Consider the following 27,482-nt stretch of genomic DNA (forward strand, 5'->3'; position numbering starts at 1 on the left):
GGGTTATTTCCGTGTGTCATAGGAATAGAGGTGATTGTGATAGGCTCTAGAAACCAAATGACTCCCCATACGTAGATATTTTCTAAGTTCAAAAGGCTAGGACGTGTCTTTTATTTGTGTTACGTTTCAGTTGCAGCAAATACTGAAAGCTGCAAACCTAGGTTCCTGGGTTTGGCTTTTAACTTTATTTATTCACTTTGTCTGTGTGGTAATGTAGGCACATGCTTGCCATGGCACAGGAGGGGAAGTCAGAGATAATGCTCAGGGTTGGTTGTCACTTTCCATCCTGTTGAAGCAGGATCGCCTCGCTCCTGCTGCTGTGCGGATACGTCAGCAAGTCTCGCCTCTACCCCCACTCCGACACTAGGAGTCCTTGAATTACATATGCATGGCACCACATGTGGTTTTTTGAGTTTTTACTTAAAAAAAACATGCGTACTGGGGATCAAACTTGGGTCATGAGACTTGCACACCTGGCACTATTACATGCTGAGCCATCTCTCTGGCTCACTCCTGGATGTTGAGATAACACCGTATGACCACAGTAGGCAGTAGTATTTCTTGTGACAGTCTGTGTGTTGGGGAAGCAATTGTCCTAAGTCCCTGGGATATGTGATCTCCAGAGCTAAATCAAACCACTCCGGTATTGTCTGACCGACCCGCCATCTGCCATGCAGTCTTCTGGCCGTTTCGGAAGTGGTTCCTATGTACCGTTGTTTTATGCTCCCTAAGAAACACTTCCAGTGGCATTCAGACAACCAAAAGACAAATAGCCCCAGCTAATACAAGTTGATTGAGCAGATGACTAAAGATAGATGGGTTGTCAGTGAACTTCAGCCCCCAATGGACTATCCACCAATTTTGTATTGTTGTCAATGACAAACTATAGAAATGACAGCCACAAGTACATCCTTATAAGAGCAGTGGCTTTACCCAGGCTTCCTCAGAGCCAGGAAGGAATCCTTCTATGGACTCAGCATATCTATCTCTTGTCACGGAAGGACTTACGCTGAAGGATCTCTTGAAGGCTCCTGAGTGTCGTGTCGTCTTTTCAGTGGTGCTATTTGCCCGGAGACTCAGTGATTGGATTTTTCTATAATTGTCCCTCATTCCCTGGGGGTGTGGGGAATGGGAGAACCAACCAGAGCCTTAGGTGAATAACTTGGGCATTTAATTTATAATAAAGATAAACTTTGCAATCAGCATTTCTTGTTCCAAAACATTCCATTTACTTGGTTTTAGAGCGGCATAAAGTGTTTTAAAGGCAATCTGCTCAATTGGGCGAGTTAATGATATTTAATTTGACTGGGCCAAACGTCTCTGGGTGTGCGCGTCCCATCCTTAATCGCAGCCATCAGCAGCACCGTTGTGTGTAATGTAGATGCCATGCTAATCCTGAGAATAAAGGTTGCCAGCATGCACCAGAGTCATCACCTCGCTAAGTCTCTCAGCAATGTGATTGCAAGATGACAGAGTAATAAGTGTTATGTGCGCGAGGTAATTCAAAACAAATTTGGCTGCAAAAACAGCTCGTCTAGGATAGTAAATTCCCGCCTTGTCTCATCGTCTTTTAAAGGAATGTAATGATCCTGAAAATACCTTGTCAAGAAGCTTGCGTGGCAGGGGTCAAGTCCTCTGAAATTTATCTGTTTCCGCCCCCACTCCTCACCCCTGAGAATCCCAAGTTGAAGCTTGAAATGATTTATGCATATGTTGTTAGTTTAGGAACACAAGATGGGCAGGAAGCTAGAAGCCTTTCAGTAAACAAATGCCTCGCAAGGCAACCTCCCCAGGCTGAAGCCTGATGAATGTGGTTTGTGGATGTTTTCTCCTGGGAAAGGGACTATTGTGGTATAGACTGACCTTCAGCACTGGTGCCTTAATACATTTTCACATCGGCATGTTACACTATTACGTATACTATCTTAAACTTCATAATAATCCAAAGAAGCATCCCATTGTAGTTAAAACTTCCTCCAGTAAGAAAATAGATCCCAAACTCTCAACCAGGATGCCATCTCTGGCCTGACCCCACAGTTATATCTCTGGTCATCCAATCCTTAGATGTAAGAGAAAAATGACTGGGCTCTTGCAGGCGTGAATTTGAACTGTGTTTGGTGGGAAACCACAGGGCACTTTAGAATACTGCACTGTTAGGCACATATGTCAGGCGTCCCTTTCAGTGAAAGCCAGCCTTATGCAATAGTGATATTCCGTGTTTCGTGGAAGGATATGCATTTCTCAGACAGTTCTGGACCACTCTCTTTCTCCATAGCTGAGCAGAAGAGATGTGACGGGTGCCCCCACAGTTAAATTCAGAAGACCCCCACCCCCACCCATCGAGCATTTAGTCATTGAGACCATCAAGATGTGGTGAATTCTTAGTTTAGACTGAACTGCACAGGCCCTTCATGTAGCCCTTTTAGGGTGTTGTGTGAATGTTCACGGTTCTAGCACAGGTTTATGGAATTTATGTAAGTAAAGCCTTCCTGCCATTGTTCTGTAGCATAAGCTGCTGAAGATGCAGCCCTTAAGTACACATGTCCACAGAGCTTTCTATGTAGATAGAAGACCATCCTAAGAAAGCACTAGAAAACACTTATACAGTGTTTTCTGTATCTACTTTTACAGTATTACTGAGCATATTATACCTGTTATGTTGTTTTGGACTATAGAAATTTAAGATCCAAATCGAACACCCTAAAATCTAGGGACTATATCAGCCGAATGGATTGCTGTCCCTATTTTTCCTCTCCACCATGCTCCATATATTAAGTTGGCCTCACCAGTTAGTTCTCCACATGGTTCTAGGAGGCCACCACAGGCAGAATGGCTTTCTAAGATGGGCCATCCCTATTTCACACCTATTTAAAAAAAATAAAACAACCTCAAGCTTCCTGGCAGATTCCTCCTCTAAGTCTCAGGCCTCTCCATCATTAGATGGAAAGTACAAAACTATTATGGTGGACTAAGACCAGTCAGTCAGAACACACAGCTCAGGTGTGCTGGTAAGACCCCCTGATCAGATGGGAAGGGAGACCAGTGTGAAATCCCTTAGCAGAGGATACACAGAAGAAGTGATGGATGGGTGACCAGTCTGCCTGCTGCATTAATTCTAAGTATGTTCATGTATGTGTGTGTGTGTGTGCGTTAGTCCTAAGACCAGAGAGAGAGAGAGAGAGAGAGAGAGAGAGGGAGGGAGGGAGGGAGGGAGGGAGGGAGAGAGAGAGAGAGAGAGAGAGAGAGAGAGAGAGAGAGAGAGCGCACAAAAAGAAGAGCCTCCTGTGAAGAATCCCTTTACAACTGGGAGAGTCCTGTGGTCTAAGTTCCTTCTCTTCCTACTCCACTTCATTGTGTATTTCTTCTTCCTCTCTAACTTCGTTCTTTTATAAACTATAGCATTGCTGTGTTAAGAAAACTCCCTCTGGTAAATGGTCTGCTGTTCATGTGTAACATCATATATTATACAGATCCCATTCAAAATTAATATAAGTCAGGATATATTCCAGGAGGAGTGTGTTCCTGCCAGGGGAGGGCATCAGCTGTGTTGTTCTGTCACTTATTCCCCTGAGACAGGGTCTCTCAGGGTTTCATCTGGTGTTAACTGTGTGGAGTTAGTATTGATAGTACCATTTGGAAAGCCTTGGATCCTGTGTCTTAACTTAGCCAGGAACTGCCCATGGTTTCACATGAGGCATCTTGGAGACTATGAGAGAGAGAGAGAGAGAGAGAGAGAGAGAGAGAGAGAGAGAGAGAGAGAGAGAGAGAGAGAGAGAGAAACATAGCTCTACCCTAGAACAGTGAGTTGATTGTAGGCATTCAGTAAAAAGAAACATTGGAGCTATAGGAGCTGCAACGTGCTGTACAAATGGAAAAACTGAGCAGATCTCATTGACTAGCACTTGGTCATTGGAACTCTTTCTTCCTTCATAGTGGATCTACCTCTAGCCTATATATGCTATTTGCTTGACATTTGCTGTGGACTTTTTAAGGAAAATGAAGACTTGACCTAAACTGGAAAGTAAACAACATAATTAATTTCTAGTTATTTATCACTCCCTGATGCAGGCTTGGAGCCCGGGGCTGCTCTTTTCTTCCATGGGGAAGATTAGCAAGTGATGAAATTGCATTAAAGACATTCTGGGTGGAGGCCAAGGCATCCTTGCTGTGTGCTTTATTATTTAATGCCAGATCTGTTCACCTCCACTCCAGCCTCTTTCCCCACTAGCTACTTGTTGGAGAGAACTGAAGTTCTCAGGTACCCCCAACATTCTCCTTCCACTTGGTTCTTTACACCTAGAAGCCCTCGAGACGCTAACAGATCTCTCCAGTTTCTGCTTTATGATAATCTTCCCATTCTAAATATGTCTTGATAGGTCAACGGCAAAGACTTATCCCGAGCAACTCATGACCAGGCCGTGGAAGCTTTCAAGACAGCCAAGGAGCCCATCGTGGTACAGGTGCTGAGAAGGACACCTCGAACCAAAATGTTCACACCTGCCTCAGAGTCGCAGCTGGTAGACACAGGCACCCAAACTGACATTACCTTCGAGCACATCATGGCCCTGACAAAGATGTCTTCTCCCAGCCCACCTGTGCTGGATCCCTACCTGCTGCCTGAAGAGTAAGTATCCTGGCCATGACTTGCTAACTTGCTGCATATGGCCAAAGACTCTGGGAAAATTGGCTTCTTCCTTTTTGTGGAGAGAAAGAAATGAATGCATCTTATAATTTTCCTCCAAGTTGCCTGTGTTTAACTTTATTGTTTATAGAGGCAATAAATCGAGTCCTGCTCAAAACTGCTCTGACATATTAATGACTTTATTATAACCCTGGAGCAGAGTTATTCAAATTATATTCTAAGAACAAAATTACTTACAACTGTTGTAAAAGTTGTGTCGGAATAAAATTTAATCACTGCAAAGGGTAATTTGAAGATTTTCTAGTTACCACTGGAGGGAATGCTGATAGTCGTTTTAAATAGACAGCAAAGTAAGCTGCTGAGTATAGAAAGCGCCCTGGAGGCTATGCACTCTGCTTCCTTGAGTGTCATTTCAACCCTGCATCCATGCACAAAACCCAGACCTACCCCATACAAATAATTACTGCCATGTGCCAACTGCGTAGTAGTTGTGATCAAATAGACATCAATAATACCTTTCTCCATAACTCTACCTTCTACAGAAAGCATGAAGCAGTTCAGAGACTTCAGGTCACGTAGATTTGTTGCCCAAACTAATGGCTACTGTGGAGTCGGGGTCAGCCTGTTTTTGTTTGTGTTTTTGTTTTTGTTTTTCTGTGTTGTGTTAAGATGCACATGTAAGTCATACCTGCCTCATAGGATTAAATGAGAATAATGTGTGCCTCGTCATCAGGTAAGCCTTCAATTAAGTGGAGGCAGTGACTGGTAATTCCGGAAAGAGACAAGAGTGAGAAAGCTACCAACACCGCTGGCTGAAAGATGTCCAGCTAACTGTACCTTTGCCCCCATATAACCGTGCACTCTGAGGGCACGGGTTGTTTAGCTGACACAAGGTACACCTGCCTTTTCCCATCTCGACCCCACCGGGGTTCAGGTAATTGTCTGGATGCATTATTTCAAAGGCATTTTCTGCTCTTGCAGGGAAGCCTCTGAGCCATACCTGTTGGATTTCCACTAGACATCCAGTAGCTGGAGTACGCACACGTCTCCCGTGGTTCTGTCAATTCCCAGACAAAGGCTTGCCTTTCATCTCATGGGTTTAGTGGTTAGCTGTCATCCACAACCGGGGCTGATTCCCCAGCTGACAAGAGTGAATTCTGGTGCCGCTGACAGCAAGAAAAGGGAGAAGACAGGACCTTCATGTAACACTCACCATCCGCACAGCGTACAAGCTTGCAAAGAACTGTCGCCTCCCTTCTTTGCCGGTAGAGAGAGGGTTTTGCAGACTGAGGTCCTGCTCACTGCTCCTTTATTTACCTAGACAGCATCGGTTCTCAGCTTTCCTAATGCTGTGACCCCTTAATATAGTTCCTCGTGTTGTGGTGCCCCCAAAACCATAAAATTATTTCACTGCTACTTCATAACTGTAATTTCTCTACTGTTATGATTCATAGTGTAAATATCTGATTGCAGAATATCCAATATGTAACCCCCAAAGGGGTCACAACCCACAGGTTGAGAACCGCTTCTGTAGACATCAGGCGTTGTAGACTGAGGACCTGATCAGCGCTCCCTAGTTCACCTATAGACAATGGGTGCTGTAGACTGAAGGTCTACTCAGCATAATGCAGTGACTCTGGCGGGAAGGCAGGGCTACCCGATCTCACCTCTCAGCCATGACACTGTGGTGTCCAGCTGAGCCTGGGAAGCATCTGGCCCTTTCCCTGAGCATGGCCTTAAAACCAGTTACTTGACACTACAGGCCAGACTGGTGCTTGTGTTATTGATGGGCCCTTTAAGACTCTCAGATGTTGAACTGTCAGAATGACAGGCTTTTTAGAAGCCAAACCCCTAATTTCCTCTTAAGTCTAACTAACATGACATGACTTATCCCCTTGAGGGAACTTGAGAAATGTCACAAAGTCCAGAGGTCAGGCAACAGCAAGACTGCATGTTGGGGTCGAGCCGGGGGGGGGTGGAGGGGTGGTATTGGGTTGATGACTGAAAAGCCCAGAACTTCAAACAGGATCCTCAGGTCTAAAAGCCCCTTAAGTGCAGGCAATATATATTGCCTGATTGGTCTAGAAACAGACGGCCTGCCCTTCCACCCATGTCTGATCTATTGTTTCAAAACTAAGTGGCTGCCAAGGACTATCAGAGCCCCCTTGATTGCTACCTGACCTGTAAAAATGTGCAGCCTTGGGTCCCCAGCCAAGGGCAATTTTTATCTGCATCTGGTGTGCAATTCAAAGCTCCTCCAGAGCCACTGGCCAAATGTGCTTTAATTCCCATTGCTGTTGTTCCTGGAGGTTCCATTAACACCATTTCTAGGAGATGCCGGGCTCAAACTGTGTGTTACATGTGTTGTCCTAAAAACATGAGTGTTCTTGGCTTTCAAGTAGGATAAGGGATGTATACACACACTTACACAAGTACCCACGAGTACTGGCGCCTGCAAGGAGGTGTAACATCACACACATGTGCACACAGCTGTGGCGGCAAATATATTTCTCACTGGGGGAACCAATGCAAGACAACTGAAATCCACCACCCCAGCAAATGGCTCAGCAGTTTCCATCGCGGCACTTGAAACTGGTCTCAGAGACCAGCACACATCTGAGTGCTGCTCACATTTGTGCTTTTGCCACCAAGATTTAAAGGAAACAGTGGACCTCTCTTCAGTCTAGAGACCAGTTGCATGTGCTCAGGATGAAGCGATGATGGCAGGCTAAGGGAAAGACTCTGGAAATAGCAAGGTATACACCGTCCTTAACCTGCACCTTCGCATTTCCAGAGGAACTTAATCTTCACCAAAGTAATAGGTTCCTTGGTTCTTTCGTTTTGAGTTTCTAGGCCTTTTGCAGCTCTGCTGGAGGCAGCAGACTCTCCACAGAAATCTGTTCCTGTCTGTATGAGCTTACATACGGTTTCAAATTAGCACCGGGAAGTAAATGTTGCGACCCACACCTGAAGGGAGAGGGATCCAAAGGGGATCCTGTACTGACAATGGCTGGGGACAAGAAAACAGATAATTGTCAAAGAATCAGGGCCTTGACAACCTTCTGTCTCTGCAGGCACCCCTCATCCCATGAATACTATGATCCGAATGACTACATGGGTGACATTCATCAGGACATGGACAGGGAAGAGCTGGAGCTAGAGGTAGGAACCATTGCTGCGTCTTGATCTTAGGGACTCTCCATTAGACTCATAAAGAAGCTAGCGTTCTCTGCAAGTGTAAATGTGGTTTATGGAGAATAATGAAATTATCAAAATCTGAACCTCTTAGTAACTCCCCCACCACCACCTTTAAAGATACAGCTCAGCTTCTTCCTCCTTCTACTAATTCAGGACGAAGCCTAACAGTCAAGGCCCCAGGGCACACTGCCAAAAGGGGGTCTTAGGGATTGGGAAGGTGGTTTCAGTGTTAAAGTGCTTGCTGTATAAGTGTGGGTACTTGAGTTTGGATCCCCAGCACCTACATAAAGGCCAGGTATGGTGACATGTGTCTGTAGCCCTAAAACTGGAAGATGTGGGATCATGTAGATCCTGGAGACTCACTGGTCAGGAAGCTTAGCTGAATCAGTGAACTCAGGGCTCAGCAAAGAAACTCTTTCTCAAAATATAAAGTGGAAAACAACAGAAGAAGGCGTGTGACACATATATGGCCCAACATGTGCATACACAGGCAAGTCTCACACAGATACACACACAAAAACCTACATGAAACCTGCACACACTGCAAATATTGCATGCCCTCTCACCTTGTTGTTGTTCACATGATCATCACTTTTTAAATTTTCTTTTTTTTTTTTGAGGTTATAATGTAATCACATTATCTTTTCCCTTTCCTACTTCTCCTTACTCTCTTTAAAATGGCCTCCTTCTTCATTAATTGTTGTTACGTATGTGTGTGTGTGTGTGTGTGTGTGTTTGTGTGTGTGTGTGTGTATTCCTTAATGCATAAATACAACCTGCTTGATCTGCATCATGTTACTTGTAGGTGTGTTTTCAAGGCTGACCGTGGTATTGGATAACAAATCAGTCTGCTCTTCTCTAAGGACGGCAGATCTCCAACTCTCTACATTCCTTACTTGACTGTAGTTCTCATGTAGGGTTGAGGCCTCAATGTTCCTTCCTCCACCCACTTTAGTATGTCTGTTGTTATTGTCCTTGTTCAGTTTCTTTTCTGGCAGTCATCTTAGTGAGACTTTAGGAGTCAAGCTTCTGAAGTTGCTAGGAAGCTCAGTCTCACAGAAAACTCCCTGCTCCTCTGGCTCTTACAATCTTTCCATCCCCTTTTTCACAGTAACCCTAGGTGTTAGGTGCAGGGATTGTATTGTAAATACATCCGTTGAGACTAGACTATACCACTCTGCACTTTCATTGGTTGTGGTTTTCCGTAATGGGCTCTGTCTGTTGCAAAGAGAAGTTCCCTTGATTAGGAGTAAGGACTACACTTATCTGTGGGCGTAAGGACAAATATTTAGAATATAGTCGGGATAAATAATAAACCAGGGATTATACTGGTTGAATAGCATAGCAATTGTAGGTTCTCCTTAGAGTCCATGACTCCACTCGCACTGAGAGGTTAGCCAGGCTTCCAGTACCAGGCATAGTTTCCCTCTTGTTGAATGAGTGTTAAGTTCAATTAAGGAGATGTTGGTTACAGCCAAGGTGTGCTTGCCACTACTGAACCCTGAGGGTTATTGGATTATCAGGCCATGCTTGTTGTTGGATCATCACGTTTTACTCAAGAACAATACTCAACAATAGGGTGATAAATAGGATGACTGAATGCAGCCACCTCCCAGCAAAAAGGAGCTGCTCCCAGATGCTACTACTTGACATTTCCTAAAATGCTCTTGACAACATCACAAAAATCCACAGCTTTCCCCAAGTATTATAGTGGACAGAGTCTAGATGTATACAATGTCCCATTGTCCGATGTTGAGTCTTAAAATACTTAGACACCAAGTAACCAACCAAATTCAACTTCTCACTTTTTCTTTGGGAGAAAATGGAACAAATAGAAGATTTAATTTTTTCATGTGTTTCTTTACACTTTTGGGAAATCATTGTGTCAAATTTCAACATGTCTTCTAAAATTTCAAAGCTTACATGGGAACTAATTTTGTAGAGCAGGGTCCAGATAGCAGACGATACTGTCAGGTAAGCCCTTTGGCCCCATGTGAAAGTCAGCCAGAGGAAATCTATCGATACATTTACATTGTATCTACTCTCCTGGCCCCTGCTGTGTAATCCAGACTACCCTGTTAAAGAAGGGGCACTATTTAGCAGTGATGGCTTGTTTCACAGTAGAAGCAGCTTGAAAGCCTAGGACAGCTGTCTCTTTTTTACTTTCTGGAGAGCTACCTAGTTCTTACTGCAGAACAGGGTGAAAGTCAATAACGTATAGAACCTGCCAATAAAGAGAATGCTCGCTGACAACTAGGTCTGGGCACATCTTAGTATTTGTCCCTGAAAAACATGAGTATGAGACAGTGCTTAAGTGATGAAGACTATCATGAGCAAGAAACCACAGGTGGAGCAGCCTTCTCAGCTGCTGTGGACCAGCAGGACCTAGGGCCACCACCACTCAAAGGAACTACAGTCTCATATAATGTACCTTTCATTTTGAGAAAAGCAGCTAACCTACTTCATGAAATAGTGATAGCAGCAATGTAATGAAAGCTCCAGGGCCAGGTTTGGATAGGGAGTCTGTGTGTTGAAGGCTTGGTCTCCATAATGGCCATGTGAAGAACTAGGCAAACCTTTAAGGGGCTGGGCCAGGTGGGTGGTAATTAGGCCATGGGGGCTTTGCTTTAAAGGGATTAAAGAAAGTCTTGGGGGAGGGAGATGCATCTGTTTCAATGGGAAAGGATTGTTACAAAGTAGAGCCACCCCCTAGGCTGTGGACTCTTGCTTCCCACTCTATCATGTGTTCTCTCCCTCTCAGACATAGTTCTGCCATGGTGCCCTCTGCCATGCAGTGATAGAGCCCAGCAGATGCCAGCAGCATGCTTTTGTGCCTCCCAAACCATAAGGAGCAAGGAGAAGACCTCTGTTCTGAATAAAGTCCCTAGCCCCAGGTGTTCTCTTACAGCCTAAGAGATATGAAAACATTCAGGGTCGGTCTCACTGGGCTTCACTGGAGAACAATGGCTGGACCTCTAATCTGTGGCCAGGGTGTATCTGTAGAAGGATACCAAGACAAGCTTACTTGTCAGTTTAAGGAGTCAATAAACAACCCCCTGCTCAGATCTGAATTTACTACAGCGGGGCTAGTTTTCGGAGAGGAACACAAGCACCATCTCTGTTCCTCCTAGGATTTCTTAGACCTGCTGGCAGTGTCTCTGCTAGGTCCCCACCTGTCTTGTTCCAGGTGTTGGATCTGATATCAGAGAGATCAGGTTTGTCTTCAAGTGGAAAGCCCATTCGCAATGTAATGCTCATCACCCCAGTTGAATGAGATAAAAGAACAACCGGTCCATGCCTGTTATGTGTGAGGAAAATATATACGAGTGTGTGGGGATGTTATCAAAGCCAATGCAGAGGGGAAAACAGATGTTCTTGCTTCTAAAGTACACAAAATGATCATATTTAGGTAAGTGTCAAATCCCTGTTATTGTGAAATTGCTTAGCGTTAAAGGGCTTATTCCCAAGTATACCCCAGAGTTGAGCAGCCGAATAATTACCCCTGAATTTTCAGGTACTGAACACCTGCTCCAGGTCTTCCTGCAGGCAATTAAAAAAGAAAATAGATGTCTAATGAAGCTTTTTTTCCCCATACTCTATTGTTTTAATTTCCCCTGTGATTCTGCAGTAGCATCCTACCCAGTCTGGGAAACTGCTGTCACCTGTATTGTTTTGACGATGTCCTTATGAGACCAGGAAGGAAAGGCCAGCGACGGGTTTGATGGGGGAGGGAGGATGTCTAAATGATTCTGACTTCTCAGAATAGTGGGAAGCAGACAAGATGGGAATTGGGATGGTCCTGGGGGTACCAAGGGAGACTGTAACCAATCTAGAATTTTCTCGTTAAAGCTGTGAAACCAAAGGTGGGCGCTCATTTAAGGAATTTGGTGTGCCCTGTGCTGGCTGAGTCAGCCTTTCCAAATATTGCAAGGATCTTCGAGATTCTTGCTTTGTACGTATGGCCACCTAAAACCAGGACCTTGATATCTCAGAATTCAGTTTTGCCTAGCATTGCACCTCTGAGAGAAGTTTTCTGGATTATACTATGGTCCAACAGCACCATCATCTGCTTCTTGTCTGATGACCCCTCTAGGGTACAAGCTCCACGTGAGAGTGGGCTGTTCCATTGCTCATCCCTAGATGGTGTCTGGAGTCGTCTGTGTCCAATATTTTGGCACCTAAATGTTTATTGAAGGGAGGGATGAATATTTTGATGTAAAGTCTTCAGGAAAACCGTGATCTTGTTAGAGGCATTGCTGCATCCCATGAAACACCGTGAATATATATCGGAACAGTTTAGCTAGCTGTCCGTCAGCCTGGTCCAGGAAAGTGGAGAATTACGAAGAAGTGACTGGGCTTCAGGGGCAGAAACCATTTGAGTTAGGTTTAGGGTATCTTCCAATTTAATCCGTTGAGGCTGAAACAAAGACCTTGAGTCAAAAGGGTGGTGCGGCCCTCTTAATACTGTTAATTGGAATACCATGTAAGTTTCATCTGAAATGTCAGACTCAGCCACTCCATTTTTATCAAATAGTCCATCTAGACCAGTATGCAACAGGATACCAGAGATGGGGCTGGTGTAATCCAGCTAATGCTGATGCATTATTCATATCTGTTTGATTAATGGTCTTCTTTGAAATCCTATCTCCTTCATCTCAACAGCTGTGTGATGATAACCCCCTATGCCTTCAGCTTTGAGCCCAATGAGGCTAGGCTGCCTCAGAAGCAGAAATAAAGGTTGAAAACTGACCAGCTGCCCAGTAACTTTGGGGATGGTTTACTTTCACCAAGTCTCATTTGTGAAGAGTAAAGTGGCTGAAAAGTTTGCTCAAGAGAGCTTGACATGTTCGTTGGTGGCCAAGCCAAGCTTATGTTTTCATTAGATCTTTCTTCTGCCTTAAAATCTCAAGCTCGTTCGATGTAACCAAGAACATACCATGTCTTCATGGCAAGGCTGGATGCTGCTGACATTGTATAATCCATTATGTAGCTATGAATGCCTTCCTATCATCTTCAAGTCGAGGTAAAACAGGAGTCCATGCAGATCCAAAGACAGTGGAAATCTTATTCTTCCTTTTCTTAAGATCATCAAAAACGTTTTAAGGTCACTCTGGCTTAGCCACAGCCTCTTCTCTGGACTGGAGATCCATTCTGGAGAAATAGCACTTCAGGTTAAACTGTGTCCCATACCTTCTAGAAGGTGATTTTATCATAGGCTTTTGTCTAGAGTTTCTAAGAGTGTCCAGATAAAGTGAGGAACTATTCTAGCCCAACCCATGAGGTTTAACACCAATGCCAAGCATATTCCTAAATTCCAGATGCTCTTGTTTATTGCTTGCCATGTATGTTGCCAGCACTGGCTCATCCATGACCACAAGTCAACAAGCATACCTTCCACCCTTCATCAAGAACAATGCTGCCACTCTTGTACTTAAAGATCATGCTGTAAAGTCTTGTTTCATAGGCAACTAAAGTGGGTGTGGAAGAGAGAATTTTGACATCAAGGCAAGTATTTAGAGCAGGTGCCTCCCCTGCTGTCCCCTTACTGTGATTTGTGTCTCATGCTGGAGCCAGGTGGACCACATATCTATGGGAAAGAAAGAGGCCTTTACAGGCTTTCAGTGAGAAAGACACTGAGAATGGGTCTGTCTCCATGAAAATCTATCCCGGGAGGATTGGTAGTGAGACTCAAAGGCTGAGTACAGCGTTCATCCTCTACCTCAGTCTGCTGTTGGGAGGGACCCTGTGTTCTAAAACTACCCCTAACTGGGAGCAGCTATTGTAAGCGAACCTTATTCTCTTCTATGCAAACTGTGAAACCACAGCTATTGTAGCATCTGTTTCAGGTTGAGCACCCTGTATCCCAGATGCTTGGGACAAAGAACGTTTCAGATTTTGAAATATTTACATGTAAACAATGGAGTGAAAAAAAATGCTAGGAAGCAGGTCTAAACATAAAGTTCATTTGTATTTCATCTATACCATGTACATAAAGTTCAAAGGTAATTTTAGGACAATATTTTTAACCCACTCGTATTTTACTCATGAACAAACCCGTAAGGTCAGATGTGACGTCTTCCATGTGACCACATTGTGTCAGGGTTCAGCTCAAGAACTTTGCACTGTTGCTGCATTTCAAGGAAAGTAGAGCCAACCCCAGCTTATTCACTGACAGTCAGGTTAATGGCAACACATCGAGTGAGTACACATGCATGAGTGGACTTTGAGTTAATTATCAGGGACTCTGATGAAAATACTGTAAATTTTTTGAGAGTATTTTCTGAGTATGTGTACTCCTGTGTAGATGTCAGAGGTCAGCTTCTGGTGTTTTCTCTAGAACCACGTTTTTTAAGGAGGTCGCTCCTTCAGCTAGACTAGCTGGCCAGCAAGCTTTCAGGTCCACCTATCTCTGCCACCCCGGTGCTATATGGTTTAAAACACACCCAGCCACACACCCAGCCATTAGGTGGTGCTGGGCTCTGAACACAGGTCCTCATTCTCCCCTAGCGAGCACTTTGCCCACTGGGCCATCTCTTCAGCACTTTCAAGATGTCTTCCATTCCAGCGTGAAATTCTGTGCTAAAAACTTTCCCCTGCTTATGAAAAGTTGAGCATACAAGTTTATAAGGACAAGAAAAAGCAAAAATCACACTAGCAGTAATATGAACTAAAATCTCAGTTTAATACTCCCCTAATTTTGTCAATTAAAACTCTGGCCCGAAAATAAAGAGGTGCTTTTCAGGATAGGTATTTATCAAAACCATATGCTAAAGACTTGATATTAGATACTGACATATTTGGCACCAGGAAAGAGAAAGCGAATCCTTTCCTGTGTAATAGAGGACCAACTATCCTTTTTCTTTTTCTCTACTTAGAAACCACTAATCCACTACATAGTTCCTATCTATGATATGACTTCCATAGATCTTCCTGGTCTCATATGCCACATATGCGTGTGCCACAGAGTCATGCCTGGCTGTGATCAAAGATCCCCAGAGCAAGCTGTGCAGCCTCGCTGTTGGTCTGCGGCTGACCGATGCAGGAGTGTTTAACTCACCCTGTGGGCAGCTGGCCTACCCCACCTTCAGATAAGCAGCCATGCCCTTTGGTTATCAGGAAATGCCAGAGAACTCTCTACACAGCTCCCTCAACTTCGTGAGTTCTTCATTGAGACCATGAAGCATAGTTCAAGGGGGGTTGGAATAAAGCACACCAGGGCTGTGGCATACTCATTAGTTTAAGAGACTGTCGTCTTGGAAGTCATACAGAATCCTACTGGAAGAGCAATTTCTACATCGGTTATCTCTCTCTTTGTCTCCCTCCAGTCTTCCCTATGGTCTTGCTTTCTGTTCAACTTGTTTCAGAACCAAATGAGTCCTGCAAGTAAGAGCCCAAGGCTCAGTGGCAGAACTCTGGACTGTCCAAGGAAGACTGTCCCTTTACCTCGGTCTCAGTCAGAATACAACCCAACGAGGATGCCTGAGAGGTGTTGGAAACACAGATGTGTGATGTGTCACTTATATTTGTGGGGTAACAACTAGTTATTCCAAAGGGTCTGGAGATTACCCTCATGATGAAATCCACCCTTTAAAATCAGCCTAACTCACATACTCTCAGATGAGGGAGGAAATTTCCATCTACTACAACTAAAGCATCAGAAATTAAGAGTTTCAGTTAATGAGAGTTTACCATATTGTTAGAGCTATCATTAGGAAGTCACTGAATTAATTAACATATCAGCGATCAGAAAATAAGCTCACAGCATCTTATTAAGGAGGGCTGCTCTGCACAAACAGCTTGTTGTAAGCACTGGTTACTTGTTGTGACCCAAACACAACTATTAAACTGCCACTCAGGCCCAGTGCTGGGAGCCTCTTCTCCCTGCCCCCTATGTGCTAGTGAGCAAATAAAGGCTTAGGCAAATCAACAAGTCCATGATAAAGCCTTTAGCTGAAGGTAGACTAGGGATTTTGTGTGTGTGCATGTGTGTATGCTACCTTCATAACTATTTTGTATGAGACAGATCAGCCAGGGAGAAGTCCATCGGAGCAGGGCAACGCCCACCTAAACCCAAAGCGAAGCTCCTCACGCTGGCCTATGGTGTGTCACCTGTTCTGGCCCAGCCCCATGTCCACATACACTTTGCTTCTTCCTTCCCCATTTACAAGGCTTTGACCACACTGGCTCAGAGTCTTTATATTCCCTGTTCTTCTGCTTTGAAGGTACCAGTGATGTTAGCCACCTTGTCTTTCACGAGGGAAGGCTGTCTCCACCAAGACTGCCGTGCCCTTCCCACATGCCAGGAAGGGCCTCTAGAGATACCACTTGCAAGTGGCTCTGTCAGAGCAGCCTGAAGACCTCATCTCAGAGCCCTTCCCCCCTCCTGGTTATCCAGCAAAAACCATAAAAAATCAGACCAAAGAGTTAGCTGGACAACTGATGAGCAGGTAGTCCCTCACACTGACCCACAGCTTGCAGCTGCACAAACCCCATGGGAGTCACTGGCGGAGTGAGTGGCAGGGTGAGTAGACTTGTAAACACTCGCAGAGAACCTGAAGCATCCTCCCAGAACTCCCAAGACCTTCAAAGTCCTGACTTCATCCCGAAGTGCAGACTAATTGGCACAAACAATAACGTTGCCTGTCATCATGTGTCCCCGTGTTGGGTTCAGTTTGCTTTTTATCTCATTTAATTTGCAGGAACAGTGGCTGAAACTAATTTTCGACTGTAAATATCACAGCTGTTGTGGAAGGCATTAATTGCACACTATCACGTTACCCTGCTTTCTTGGATCAATTTATGCGTAATCTGTTTGCGAGTTCTGCGCCTGTGTATATTAAGGGGCGCAGCGTGAGATAATCTAACCCAACCTGCTGGAAACATTTGTACCAAAGTGGCTGGAGCGTTCAGAGTGTGGAAATATTATTGTTTGTGGCAGACATTGAAAGAATGCTTTTTAAAAGCCCTACCCCTGAGGTCTTGACGCTGACTGAAATATGGGTAATTTTTCTTGGGGAGGATCAATAAAATAACTATTTTCAAAATGACTTTATATTGACTGAGAGGTCAGAAATGCCCAGGGCATTGATCCCATGTCCATAATCACTTTTTGTTCAGTAAGTTAACTGGCTCTGCACAGTTGAATGCAAAGAAATCCAGTTCATCATTTAAACCAAATATTTTCAAAGCATTTGACATGCTCCCAGCTCTCCTTGCCTGCTGGAGTCTCACGGAAAAGGTTTTCTTTGTCTAGGAAGTGGGCCTCTACAGGATGAACAGCCAGGACAAGCTGGGCCTCACCGTATGCTACCGGACGGATGATGAAGATGACATTGGGATTTATATAAGTGAGGTACGGATACAAAGGTTTGAAAATGAGCCTCTCAGAATCACAAGGATTGGGGTCTTGCTGATTTTTGTTTTGGTTTGGTTTTTGTACTTGTTCACACACCCCAGACCTAGCTCCTCAAGAATATCTTCAGAAAGAAACGGAACACACGACGCTTTTCATCACACTTCATGGAGTCCCATCTTTACGCAGAGGTTAAGTCCTAATGTTGGTACATAAGGCAAAATTACCCTTGAGAAGCCTCAAACCAACCATAAAATGGAGTCGTTTACATGGTCTGTGTGCTCACCCCCGAGGGAAGAGCAGCCTCCCATTTCCCAACTCCAATGCAATGGTAGGCAGAATGGCTTATATGTTTTAAAGTCTCTCTCCTGCCTCCCTCTCACAGTATACACAGTTGAGTTCATATCTATTGCACATAACTTAATGTGGACTTATCAAAGTATATAAATGAAAGATGCAGTGATCTGTCTAGAAGAGAATAGAGAAACTGATTTTAATATAAATACTTTCCTATGCATGCATCCTTCTTTGCAATTGCAGAAACCCAGTTTTCTAAAGAAATCAAATCTGTCTCCATGGGCTGAGCCAAGAGCTGTGTCTGCCATCGACCTCACAGTCAACTCATTGGAAAAGCACCACCTACCAAGCTTTGTGTGTCACATCAGCATGTTTTAGGTCATCCTCGCCATCCTCAGTCCCTCTCGCCCCAATTGCACATTTCACTTTTAAAGCTATCTTCCAATATTTGATAGCAAAAATTTAGTGTAAAACCATCAAAGTAGGCAAAGTACGGCTGCCAAATGCTATTAAACCTGAGGGTGCTGCCGGATGCTATACCTGAGGGTACTGCCGGATGCTATACCTGAGGGTGCCCTTTCATCTACTCCATACCACTGACTTGCTTCTAATTACTCTGTGTCCCACAAGAGTCACCTTCGCCTCTTCACCAGCTCAGGTCTGCAGCTCTGAGACCAGTCCTCTGCCACAGTATAGTCAGGCAGGGTTCCGAGCGGCCCTGGGACAGTCATGGGCATTTCTTCTGACAGTCATGGACAGATCAGTCCATTTCTTCCTGTGCACCATGTTAAGTCCCACATGTACATCCATGTAACACAGAAAGGCAGGGGTGGATGTGACGGTATGTCAAAGAGTGCTTGTGTTCACGCTGAGGTGTCCACTGTGTGTTTCAGATTGACCCTAACAGCATTGCAGCCAAGGATGGCCGCATCCGAGAAGGAGACCGCATCATCCAGGTAGGTTCCCTTACGGCGGATGCATGTCTTCAGCACACAGGTGTGTTCCTGGAGTAGCCTGAAGTTGGAAATATAGGAGAGGTTTAAGGGCAGGTATCAGGAATGCAGCTGTGCCCTAACACCAACCCTGTGTGGTTTATGAGTGAGACTAATTGGCCAATCCCATGCGAAGGGCAGTGAGAACAGATCCAGCTGTCCCATATTTTGAATCAAATACCTCTGAGAAGTCTAAGCTTTCAGAATTCAACATTTACTTGTCCTGTGAACTCAGTTCTAAGGGTGACATCTACCTTGAATCCTGTTGTTCCACGTAGGCAAAATAAGACGGCTTACTTCTTTCTTTCAGCTATAATCTTTTTTTTTGGGGGGGGGGGGGGCTCATGTACCAGGTTGGTATCAAACTCACTACATAAAGATGACCCTAAACTTCTTATCCTCCTGCCTCCAACTCTTCCACACCTGGTTTAACATGGTGCTGAGGATGGAACTCGGGGCTTCATTCATGCTAAGCAAGTGTTCTATCCTCTGAGCTACATATCCGGCCCCATAGTTCTTTGTGTGTGGGGGGGGGGAGTATCACAGAGCCTTGGCTTTATTGTGTTCCACAGGCTTTGCTTTCTACCTCTTCTCATTTGTATCTTCATATATATATATATATATATATATATATATATATATGAAGTTTTTTTGAGTCAGGGTTTCTCTGTAGCTTTGGAGCCCATCCTGGAACTAGATCTTGTAGACCAGGCTGGCCTCAAACTCACAGAGATCCGCCTGCCTCTGCCTCCCAAGCACTGGGATTAAAGACATGCGCCACCACCACCCGGCTGTATCTTCATATTTATAGTCTACTAATTTATTTTTCTCATTTCGTATGTCATTTCATACAGTTTTGGTTTCCTACCCTACTCTGTGTTCAGTTTCTCCAGCCTTTACCCAGAGCCTTGACAGCTGAGTTTCCCTTGGAAAGAGACCCAGACCTCGACACCCGAGGGCCCTAGTCCGCAGCATGCTTCTGTTGCTACAGTTTTCTCTGAACCATTACAATTGAGAACAGGAAATGGAAGCAGTGCGGGGTGCCCTAGAGAGAGACCTGCCCGGGTTGCAGACATACCCTCCCTGTATTCACTGTGTAATCACATTGGGTAATGACAACCTGTCTCAGCTTTGCCACCTCTTGGTTCTTTGACATAAAGTGGCAAAGTCAGATGAAGGGCTCAGTTTCCAGGTCAGGAGGACTGCCATGGTATCCCTGGGGGAATATCAGCCCAGAAACTAAAATTTGCAGAATTCAAAGTTGCTGAGACATGCAGGCAGACAACCTTGTTGTTGTCAGTGTGAAGGTGAGAGAGGCATTCCCGCAAGACTCTCATCCAGCCCGTTAAACAAGACACGAGCAGTCCCTGTCTTCTATTTCTTATCTCTCCTCCTGCCCAAGTGAGATTCTAGGCCTCAGAATTCAGGTGCGTCCTGAGCAGCAGGGGTTTTTCTGGATCATCTGGCGCCTCCAGCTAAGCAAGGCCTTTCTTTCCTAAAATCGGCGTTCTGGAAAAGCGGCATGGCATCTCCATGTTATGACTGTGCGTGGTGGCAGCTGTAGTTCTGAAACTTCCACTCCGCCCAGTCATGTCCCTTTCTATCTGTCCCCGCCTGTCCTCGTGCTTTCTAGATTAATGGGATAGAAGTGCAGAACCGTGAAGAGGCTGTGGCTCTCCTAACCAGTGAAGAAAACAAGAACTTTTCGTTGCTGATTGCAAGGCCTGAACTCCAGGTAAGTCGACGTCCTATGAAGGAAATAGGTGGGTTTCTGTAGTCAAAGCCGAACTGCCAAACCTTGCAGAACAGTGTCAGAGTCTCGCATCTGAGCTTCAAGGTGTTTGCCACCTGGAAGGTAGTTGAGCTCGCTGCGATTTGGGTTCCAGCCAAAGGTTTAACCACCTTGCTGGGACCCATCACAGTCTGACTAATGAAGGAATCATAGCAGGATTTACAGATGCCCCTTCCAGCCTGGAGCCAAGCCCCGCTGATTAGCACAGGGAAATCAAAATGAAAGGAATTGAGTCTTTCAAAGAGTAACTAAAGGCATTAGCCAGTGAGTCTGAATACAAAGTAGCAAGGCAGGGAGGGGTTTTGGAAGCTTCCCCGGCGTGGCCTAGGCTTAGGGGTCTCCAGCTGAGAAGGAGGTTGTCTGCAAGGCCATAGAGCAGAGATTCTCAACCTGTGGGTCGCTACGCCTTTAGAAGTTGCTTACAGTTCATGACAGTAGCAAAATTACAGTTATGAAATAGCAATGAAATAATTTACGGTTGGGGGCGGTAACCACAACATGAGGAACTGTATTAAAGGGTCACAGCATTAGGAAGGTTGAGGACCACTGCTGTAGAGTACCTGCATTTGGTGAGTCCTGGAGAGAGCCCCACAGTGCCTCTTTCTGAATGCAATGTCCCTCCTCGAAAGGAAGCTCTGCCGTGGTATAGTAACCCAGTTACTTCTCTCCTTGCTGTGGCAAAATACCTGCCCAAAGCAACTTCAGGAAGGAAGGGCTTATTTTGACCCAGTTTAAGGGGATGGTCTAGCGTGGCAGGGAAGGCCAAGCAGGGTATGAAGCGGCTCTCTGCACGGTATTCAAGCATGAAGCAGAGGGATGGATCAGTTTGCTTTCTTCTGTTCCATGACCTCCCGCTGTTTTGGCCATCCTTCTCCTAGCTGGACGAGGGCTGGATGGATGACGACAGGAACGACTTTCTGGATGATTTACACATGGACATGCTTGAGGAGCAACACCACCAGGCCATGCAGTTCACAGCCAGTGTGCTCCAACAGGTAAAGCCTGGGGCAGCCCCGTACCTCTGCCGCCAAGGAGCGCTCGCACCCTCCATGATGGTGAAGGCGATCAGAAAAGCCCTGTCTAAGAGCTTTTCTGCTGGAGCATGAAGGGAATGCCAACTGATGGGTGCCCACACCACGCTTTTCCCTGGAAATTATGACATAGTTCCCGACTCCCCCTTCAAGCTCCCAAGTGCTGGGATTGCAGGCACGTATAACCTCACCTAGATTGTGAAGCTTTTATAGCTGGAAAAAAAAAGCAAGCAAACAAAGCAGAGATATTGATGCCACTAGTCTGGTGCTCCCCAGGAAAACATATGCATCCGTGTTTACTGAGATCAGAGAAAATTAAGTCACGCCTTTGAAAGTAAAGCAATTCTGTGATTAACCTGAGCTGCTCAGAGCCCTGCAGCTCCCTCCTGTGCCACTGTCAGAGTCCTAATTACCCACTTGTTGAGTCTCTTAGGAGTGCTTATGCATTCTTCCTATGTACTGGTTCCTTTGTCAGTTAGTTGTCGAGATAACATATTATCTACCCCATTTTATAGATAGAAAGAAAATGACAATTAGGGACCTGCCCAGATGTATAGAGTTAGGGCTGGCCATTTCCTGTGCCCTAGGTCACTGAAATGCTGCAGGTTAATCTTAGGAAATTAGAACTCAATTCAAAACTCCTGTTCTACACATAAAGGTCATACAGGGTACCTGTCCCCCTCCCCCAGAGTTCTGTCCCCATGAACCGGTTGTTCTTGTCCTTTTTCTCTGATACAGAAGAAGCATGAGGAAGATGGTGGAACCACAGACACAGCCACCATCTTATCCAACCAGCACGAGAAAGACAGCGGTGTAGGGCGGACAGATGAGAGCACCCGCAACGATGAGAGCTCGGAACAGGAGAACAACGGTGAAGACGCCACGGCGTCCTCCAACCCGCTGGCGGGCCAGAGGAAGCTGACCTGTAGCCAGGACACCCTAGGCAGTGGCGACCTGCCTTTCAGCAATGAATCGTTCATCTCTGCAGACTGCACCGATGTGGACTACCTGGGCATCCCAGTCGATGAATGTGAGCGTTTTCGCGAGCTGCTGGAGCTCAAGTGCCAGGTGCAGAGCAGCAGTCCCTACAGCCTGTACTACCCCAGCAGCCCACTGGACGCTGCTGGCAAGAGCGACCCTGAAAGTGTGGACAAGGAGCTGGAGCTACTCAACGAGGAGCTGCGCAGCATCGAGCTGGAGTGCCTGAGCATCGTGCGTGCGCACAAGATGCAGCAGCTTAAGGAACAGTACCGCGAGTCCTGGATGCTGCACCACAGTGGCTTCCGCAACTACAACACCAGCGTGGACGTGCGCCGCCATGAGCTCTCGGACATCACCGAGCTGCCCGAGAAGTCAGACAAGGATAGCTCGAGCGCCTACAACACTGGGGAGAGCTGCCGCAGTACCCCACTCACCCTGGAGATCTCCCCAGACAATTCCCTGCGAAGGATGGCCGAGGGAAGTAGCGAAGGGGCCACGGCCAACATCGAAGCCTACAGGCCGTCCCCCAAGAATCTGCTTGCCATCACTGAGGATCCTGAAGTAAGCACCCCAAACTACAGCCCCAGCGCCAAAGAGCTGGACCCCAGCCAGGCCTTGGAGAGCAAAGAGCGCCGAGTTAGCGACGGCAGCAGGAGCCCCACTGCCAGCCCAAAGCTGGGCAGTGCCTACCTGCCCTCATACCACCACTCCCCATACAAGCACGCCCACATCCCAGCGCACGCCCAGCACTACCAGAGCTACATGCACCTGATCCAGCAGAAGTCGGCAGTGGAGTATGCGCAAAGCCAGATGAGCCTGGTGAGCATGTGCAAGGACTTGAACTCCTCTAACTCGTCGGAACCCAGGATGGAGTGGAAGGTGAAGATCCGCAGCGACGGGACACGCTACATCACCAAAAGGCCGGTGCGTGACCGGCTGCTGCGGGAGCGTGCGCTGAAGATCCGCGAGGAACGCAGCGGCCTGACCACGGATGATGACGCCATGAGTGAGATGAAGATGGGGCGCTACTGGAGCAAGGAGGAGCGCAAACAGCATCTGGTGAAGGCTAAGGAGCAGAGGCGGAGGCGCGAGTTTATGATGCAGAGCAGGCTGGATTGTCTGAAGGAGCAGCAGGCGGCTGACGACAGGAAGGAGATGAACATCCTGGAACTGAGCCACAAAAAGATGATGAAGAAGAGGAACAAAAAGATCTTTGACAATTGGATGACCATCCAAGAACTCTTAACCCATGGCACAAAATCGCCAGATGGCACTAGGGTATACAATTCCTTCCTATCCGTGACTACTGTTTAATTCTCACTGTGTACAGACGAGAGACCACTACCGTTGGGGTAGACATCCCTGCCTCGTTCAATGCGGCAAGTTTTTGTATATATAAGCCCGGCCATCATGTTGATAGTCTAAATTTGCCACTCCTACAACTTTGGGTGTCCTGGCTCTGTTTTCAGTGAAGGGAAAATACACCCTTGCTCTCTTAGAAGGCAATATTAACAAGCAGCTTTTTTTCAAATAGCAATGGTAATTTTTTACTTGTTAACCTTTTTCATAAAGTGTTTAAATTTCCAGAAGATCTTTTATTAAGCATACTTTCACAGAATAATTTGTTTAAACTATATTCATATAAAAGAAGGTTAAACACGCTTTTTTTCTGCCTAAAACACAAAATGCAACTGCCAAGTGTGTATTTTTAATGGGACCCTATTTTGTAATGTCACTTCAATGAAATGTCTTTCATACAAGTCACCAGTCATTCATACATCTTATATCAGTTGTGGTTTTAATGCGAACCCGCCAAAGCCTGGTTGGTGATTTCACACACACACACACACACACACACACACACACACACACACACACAACCAAACTAGCAACGTTTCCAGTCAGGATATCCATTTATGACATTTTTCTGGTTAAGGTTCCCAAGGAGAGTGTCAAGGTTTTAACAGAAAGCAAAATTTCCTGCAGCTTTATGGACGCTTAGAGCATGTTTGCAAATATTGCCGCCTGTTGGAAAAATTTGCATGTACAGGGAAGTTGTGGACGGAGACCGTTTGTGGAGTTTTAAGTGTTCATCGTTGTAGATTTTCGCTTTGTAGAATGGACGGGACAGACTTAACCAAGCAAGTTCACAGAATCATTAGTTACCAACATCAAGTAAAATGAAGTTAAAATAAATTATTATTTTCTATTTGATATGTTTGGCACGAGTGCTTATTTTACTGTGTTATTCTCAAGTCCTTCTTAGTTGCCTCACTTGCTGCTTCTTAAGTCTTTCGGGCTACGTGATTCCTTCACACAGCCTAGAGCCCGGTGACAGATGTGAAAGGTCTGGTAGCAAAGAGTAGGGAATAAAATATACTATGTATTCCTGGACCATGACAGCTGCCTCAAAGGATGCTTCCACCTAGCCCAATATCCTACAAATAGGGGAGCGTGTGGGCAAGCATCTCAGCCAGGATCGTGTTTACAAGGCTTTGTGTTTCCCCAAACACTACTCTCTGCCCATTCTGACAAACATCTGATCCAACTTTCCATCTCTGAGACGTACCTGTCCACTGGGCAATAGTTTCGCTGTATAGAAGAGGTCATTAAAGTAGCTCGGCTTGGAAACAGGTTTCTTTTAGGCTATTGTGACTGTCAAGGTTCTAAATAAAGGACCTGCTACCAGTGTCCCCTAACTACAGTGTTTATATCAATTTCTGCTGTAGTGCCCTCTGAAAAATGGAAATCAAGATAAGACTAGGAAAGGCGTCCTTTTTATTTGCCATCCCACCAGGTATCTGGTTCATTCCTGATTTAACTGAAGTGGTGATTATAATTACAAAGTGTTTTAAGCATCTCTGACAGATTTCCCCACACAGACCCTATTAGAGCCCAAATCCCTTCCTTTGGGGCTGGAATCTTAAAATTAATTACTGGTTACACTTGTGTGGTCAGTCTTTCTCTGTCCTACCAGCCAACTCCCAAATAATAACACAGAGACTTATTAATTATGAAAGCTTGGCCTGTAGTGTAGGCTTGTTCCTAACTAGCTCTTACATGTTAACCCATATTTTAAAATCTACATTCTACCACATGGCTTTTTACCTTCCTTCCATTCTGTACCTTCAACTTGTTCTGCATCTCACTGGTGTCACCTAGAGCCCTCCTCCTCTTCCTTTCCCTCCCTGGAAATCTCACCTATACCTCCTGCCTACCTATTGACTCTTCAGCTTTTTATTACACCAATCACAGCAATATACATTCACACAGTGTGCAACTATCCCACAACACACTTGTAATGAAATAATTCAATGAAAATAAAACACTGAGCTAAGGATTCCTCGCTGGTGAAATATCTGGTTGCTGCCTCTTCTAAAACCAGGCATTGCTGAGATAATTGCTTCTGCTACATAATTCTAATCAGCTCTGGAAGGTGAATCAAGTTTTGCAAAGTGCACTGTGAGGACACAAAGTCCCAACAGTCCCCAAGTTCTGTTTTAACATAGTGACATCCACAGCTCCCCAGCTGATTTATAGCCCTAGCATTCTGATCGCCCATCTTCTAGTAAATATTTCACAAAACCCAAACACCTGTCTGCTGTGTTTCAAATTGCTATAAAGTACAGAAAGGCATCCAAGCGACTATTATTTAGAGAATATCTTTCCTCTCATTAAAGAGCTGCATGCATGGCACATGAACAAAGATACTACTTCAAATGGAACCTAAGTTGTCATAGCGTGTCAAAGGCAAATACGGGTACTTCTCATCTGGATTTATAGAATACCTCCACATGTAGGGTTTAGCCTGCACACTTAGTAAAAGCACCTTAAAGTTGCTATTTTAGATTTCCAGCTGCACGCCGTGCTTGGACCTAGATACACTGCAATCTGAAGTTCCTCTAAGATAACAACTGGGCTGAAACAGAAAAAGCTTGACAGTGTCGATCAGAAAGAAATAGGAAACTGAGAGACACAGCGGTAGCTCATTAATAGCCAAGCGCAAATTCCGTACTCAGAACCTGGCCCCCACATCTTTTAGTGGCTCGTACTCAGGGACAAGTAGTAAAGCATGTGAACAGTCAACTTCCATGTATCCACCCTGCGCCCTCAACCAAGAACTGCAAGCATTTCACTAATTGATGCCCCAGAGCCAGTCCAAGCCAGGAAACATGAATCTACCATTTCTTACATGAGTTTGTGCTCCCAAGGGAGTCACGGTTCAAGCCTTTCTGAGCTGGTGGGAAAATCCAGGGGTGTCTCAGGGTAAGACCGCGAGCACTTTACAACTTCTCCGGAGAAACCCTGGAGTCCATGTCGACAACACCGCTGTTGTTAACACATTTCGACCAGCCCTCTTGGCCTGCTTCTAGGGCCCGTTTGGGAATTTGATAGGCACAATGGGTTCTCTCTTGCAGGGGGAGCAAGGGGACTTATATAACATGTGAATAGATTGCATACAGTTTTTGGGAGATGTTGCATAGCCCAGTGCACTCACAGACTCTTACTCACATAAGAAGCCCAGGTTTGGATAAAACTGGGAGCCCTATGCATTTGTGTTTCTCTTCATTTGGTCTTTGAGGTTGAATTCCGCAGCACTGTTTGAGCCAAATTCCTATTTTGAATAGCAAGAAAGCCATTTTCCCTATGAGAGCCATGGCCTCTGAGGCCATTAAAATTCAGCTAACTACTGATCCCTACAATCTCAAGGGCATTACGCTAATGGATTTCCCACAGCTACTTAACTTTGGGAAGTGTGAGTGTACGCTCCTCCCTCTCCACTACAGCCACCCCACTGTCTGGATGTCTGGATAGCTCTGTTTCAACTCTTTCTAGAATGAGCTCCCAGAGCTACACTGTTCAATCCAGTAGTCACTGGCCACATCCAGCTACTAAACAGTTGATGTGTGGTAAGGCCAAAGCATGAAGTTGTGGGATGTACTTAGCACAAAAAAAAGTGAATAAAATATAATTACTGTAAATGGAAATGTTCTGGCAAAATAGATTTCAAAATTACCATACTTCTTCAAAGTCATACAAAGTTTTATAATAACTTCTATGGAAATTGCAGTAATTTCTATTAATTTCTATTGAATTACAGTAACATCACATACGTTGGGTTAAGTCAAATATATAATTATAGTTTACTTTGTAACTGAGACTACAACAAAACTTAAATTCCATCTGAAGGGGCTGG

At 45.2% G+C, this 27,482-nt stretch overlaps 1 protein-coding gene across 2 annotated transcripts in view; it reads left to right on the forward strand.

The window, feature by feature from the left end:
- Nucleotides 1-24,499, forward strand: part of Pdzrn3 (PDZ domain containing ring finger 3) — a 224,755-nt gene extending 200,256 nt beyond the window's left edge. For both annotated transcript variants that reach the window (XM_048438475.3, XM_048438476.3), the window contains 7 exons: nucleotides 4,377-4,624; nucleotides 7,717-7,804; nucleotides 17,094-17,192; nucleotides 18,383-18,445; nucleotides 20,115-20,216; nucleotides 21,152-21,268; nucleotides 22,043-24,499. In XM_048438475.3, the coding sequence (XP_048294432.2) occupies nucleotides 4,377-4,624; nucleotides 7,717-7,804; nucleotides 17,094-17,192; nucleotides 18,383-18,445; nucleotides 20,115-20,216; nucleotides 21,152-21,268; nucleotides 22,043-23,599 (2,274 nt within the window). In that variant the 3' untranslated portion in view covers nucleotides 23,600-24,499. The remainder of the gene's footprint in view (nucleotides 1-4,376; nucleotides 4,625-7,716; nucleotides 7,805-17,093; nucleotides 17,193-18,382; nucleotides 18,446-20,114; nucleotides 20,217-21,151; nucleotides 21,269-22,042) is intronic.
- The last annotated feature ends 2,983 nt before the right edge of the window (nucleotides 24,500-27,482 follow it).

This window comes from Myodes glareolus, chromosome 3 (assembly GCF_982192425.1).
Source record: "Myodes glareolus chromosome 3, mMyoGla1.1, whole genome shotgun sequence".
NCBI lineage: Eukaryota > Metazoa > Chordata > Mammalia > Rodentia > Cricetidae > Myodes > Myodes glareolus.